Source organism: Rhopalosiphum padi, chromosome 4 (assembly GCF_020882245.1).
Source record: "Rhopalosiphum padi isolate XX-2018 chromosome 4, ASM2088224v1, whole genome shotgun sequence".
Lineage (NCBI taxonomy): Eukaryota > Metazoa > Arthropoda > Insecta > Hemiptera > Aphididae > Rhopalosiphum > Rhopalosiphum padi.
Genome location: NC_083600.1, coordinates 54777416 through 54781039, shown reverse-complemented (window position 1 = coordinate 54781039; position 3624 = coordinate 54777416). Strand labels below are relative to the sequence as shown.

Below are 3624 nucleotides of genomic sequence, written 5' to 3'. Positions count from 1 at the left end.
AATGACTTAAAAGTTCCACCAAATTCAACATTAGTACATAATTATATAGCTATAGATATATGTATTTTTTAATAGTTTAATAATTGTTTGTTATTTCTTCTAAGCGGTTGCTAGGATACTAAAATATGTCTAATTACTTACTATGTTTTTTTTTCTGATATTTTTAGTATTCTAGCAACCGCTTAGAAGAAATAACAAACAATTATTAAACAATTAAAAAATACATATATCTATAGCTAATAAAAATACCCTTTTACCCCCTTAGAGGTCGAATTTTGAAAAATCCTTTCTTAATGCGCCCCTAAATTGCTTAAGGAACCTCTGTACAAAATGTCAAGTCTCTAGATCCAGCGGTTCGGTCTGGGCGTTGATGAGTGAATAGGGGCGGTCTCCTAAATGTATATAGATTATAAAATTAATGAGTTGTCGAAGTAATTAATTTGTTTCAAATGTTCAGTGCTTATTATATTAAAAAAATTATTAGATACTAGGTACCGTCCATGGCTTAATATAATAATATATTTACCCATGGTACCGTGTACAGTATTATATTAAAAAATTAAACAGTGGATGTGTGGGACAAAAATCCCCAACTACGTTTTACTCAAAAATGTATTTATCCATTTTATCACCCTCCCAGAACAAAATCAGAACTATGCAACTGGTACTAGTGGTACTATTAACCAGCAGTATAAATTATAAACAGTATTTTAAGTGTTATAATGTATATTTAGTCTTAATACCTAATCCTATTTTCATAATTAGATTTATAATGCAATATGCATGGTTATACCACGTTATACTCTACATCAGGGATATTTTCAACCTTTTTATGCTGCCGGACACATAATGTTTTCTAAAAGTTTCGCGGGCCGCTCCATATTAAAAACATTGTGTTTTATACAAAAATTTAGTTTTTACTATTATAACATTTATGCTTAAATTTATTTATACTTAAAAATGTGATCGCGGGCCGCAAATAATGACAAGATGGGCCGCACGCGGACCTCGGGCTGCGGGTTGAAGACCCCTGCTCTACATGTATTAGCTTTTATTTTAAAATAATATGCTTTTCAAATTTTCAATTTCATTTTATGTAATTTAAATGTCAATTTTATTTAATTTTTCCTAATTTATTATCTCATGATTTTTACAAAACCGTTTATTTATTTATTTTCTAAATTTATATTTCATTTAAAATTTGAATATTTTTTCCAATGCCAAACATATTGTGGTATAGTGCTCCCACCATATAAATTATGTTTTTTTATTTTTATTTACAAGCCACGGCCCACGGTCTTAGAAAATATTTTGAATACCTATTCGAAGACCGTGAGTACCGTTATACAGTCATTAAAATTTATTGATATTAACCTTGCCCCCTCCTATATTTTATTTTACCATTAACCACTCAAACCGGTTCGAACTTTGAAGTAAGATAAAAGAAATGTTATCTGGCATCTGCAAATTTATTGTGGTTTTGAATGTTTTGATGTGACGTCAGTCTGAAACCTGTATGTTTCCACAAGATTTCCAATTGTAACTATTATAATTTTTTGAGTAATTTACTATTTATAATTTACATTGCCTTATATTTGGCTATAGTTTCTTCTGTTATTTTTTTGTTTTTAAATTAGTTACCTAGAGCCACAAAATACAGATAAATTATTATTGATTGACATAGATTATTGTTAGTTCGAGTTTAGAAAATTTTTTTTGCTATAATAATGGCTTTACTAAAATATTTATACATACTTTTTGCATTAATAGTGTCATGTATAGCCATTGAAACTTCAAATTTAAAATGTGAAGTGTGTTGTCGTCTTGTTGAGGAAATTCAACGTAACGTTAGTTCTGTGGATCCATCAAATATTGTGCAAGTTTCTAATTTTCGATTGGATGGTAATGGTAATCAACTAAAAAATACTATTCCGTTAGCTCGGTCGCAATTATATTTAACAGAAGTGATGGATTCTGTGTGTGAAAAGATGAATGATTATGTACGTGCTACGTTTAAGAAGAATGGCACGTTGATAGTTATGCCATTATTACTTGATGGCCAAATGAATCCGTTGATGAGTGAGGTAGATGTGGTTCAAGATTCTGATCTGAACAAAAGTTTACAATATTATTGCGAAGATATTGTTAATGATATTGAAGAAGATCTCATAAATATAATGAAGTCTGGAGATGATGATCACATTGTTCATTCAATTTGTACTAATGTTATGCAACTGTGTCCAAAAAAAGATAATAAAGTAGAATTGTAATCAAAAGTTATTATATTTATATGTTTTTATTTATAGTTTATTATACTTAAAATTTAAATTTAGTTTTTAGTGTTTCTACATTTGTGATTTTATGTTAATTTCTATTATTGTAATAACTCATACATTTACAGATATAAGTGCTCATGTCTGATACAAATGTACATTCCGTCTTTCCTTTTTTATTTTAATACACAGCTTGATCATTTATTAGCTTGGGCACTTTAAAGTTGTACCTATTAGTTATTACGTATTACAATACTCAAGTAGTAACTAGTAAGTGATAAACATATTTATTAATGATCAATGCTAACTTATTTTTTAATACTGATCTATTTTGTACTAATTACCATAATAATATAGTTGAATGAAGAATAAGTGCACGGGTTTCTTAAATAAGTATTTAATTTTATAGTTTAATGGTATAAAAAATTATATATTATCTTGCATACGCATAAATTATTGCCATGTTAAGATATTATAATTCTTTAATATTTAATATGATAAATGTTATTGAAACATAATGTAAAACAATAACATTCCTCTGTATTTAACATATTCTATCTAATATTTTACGGTTTCTTACAAAATATTGTTGAGCATAACATATTGGATACAAAGGTCAAAGATTATCTGATAATTTATATGTGCTGTCTAATATTTTCTATGTAGGTATGATGTACTCTATTAATTGAATTAATATTTTTATGCTTCAACATGTTCAGTGACAATTAGTTAATTATTAAAAAGGCTGATATTAACAAGTTATCGTGTATAAACATTATTTTTAATCACAAATTATAAAAATGTGTAGAATTTATTTTAAATATTTAAAACAACAAAATGTATGGTTACTTTATGTATAAACTGTAGTGCTTAAACCAAAGTGATTTTTGTAGTCAATTGTTTTTTTCACTACTACTACCATCTAATTTTTCTATTATTTTCACTGAAATACTTGTGTATTTAAAATACTGGTTAATTTTATTTTTTTTAAAATAACATTTTTTTTTATAACCAATTATATAGTTTATACTTACTACTATTTTAGGAACTAGTACATATTACAATATGATCTACCATCTACCGAAAAACAGTTATATGATAATTTAGTGAAAGTATAATAGGTAATTGTTTAACTGACAATTTTAATATAAACATTTTTAAATTTTTAAAATAAATATTAAATATATAAAATATTTTATATTTTCAGACTTTTTGTTCGACACTAAAAATGTACACGGTCTTTTTGTCTGACTATAAAACCTAAATCAGGACTTTTAGTCCAACTTTTTTTAAAACGGACTTTTTGACCGATTACCATTCTCATAGGGTATACATACTACATATACGCTGT

At 26.7% G+C, this 3624-nt stretch overlaps 1 protein-coding gene across 1 annotated transcript; it reads left to right on the top strand.

The window, feature by feature from the left end:
- Positions 1–1462: 1462 nt before the first annotated feature.
- Positions 1463–2332, top strand: LOC132929335 (protein seele). The gene has a single exon (XM_060994624.1). It carries the CDS (start codon positions 1728–1730, stop codon positions 2268–2270), a length of 543 nt encoding a protein of 180 aa, XP_060850607.1. The 5' UTR covers positions 1463–1727; the 3' UTR covers positions 2271–2332.
- Positions 2333–3624: the final 1292 nt, after the last annotated feature.

Bases quoted from the DNA above. Each gene is read 5' to 3' on its own strand.
- LOC132929335 (XM_060994624.1), top strand. From the start codon at position 1,728: ATGGCTTTACTAAAATATTTATACATACTTTTTGCATTAATAGTGTCA.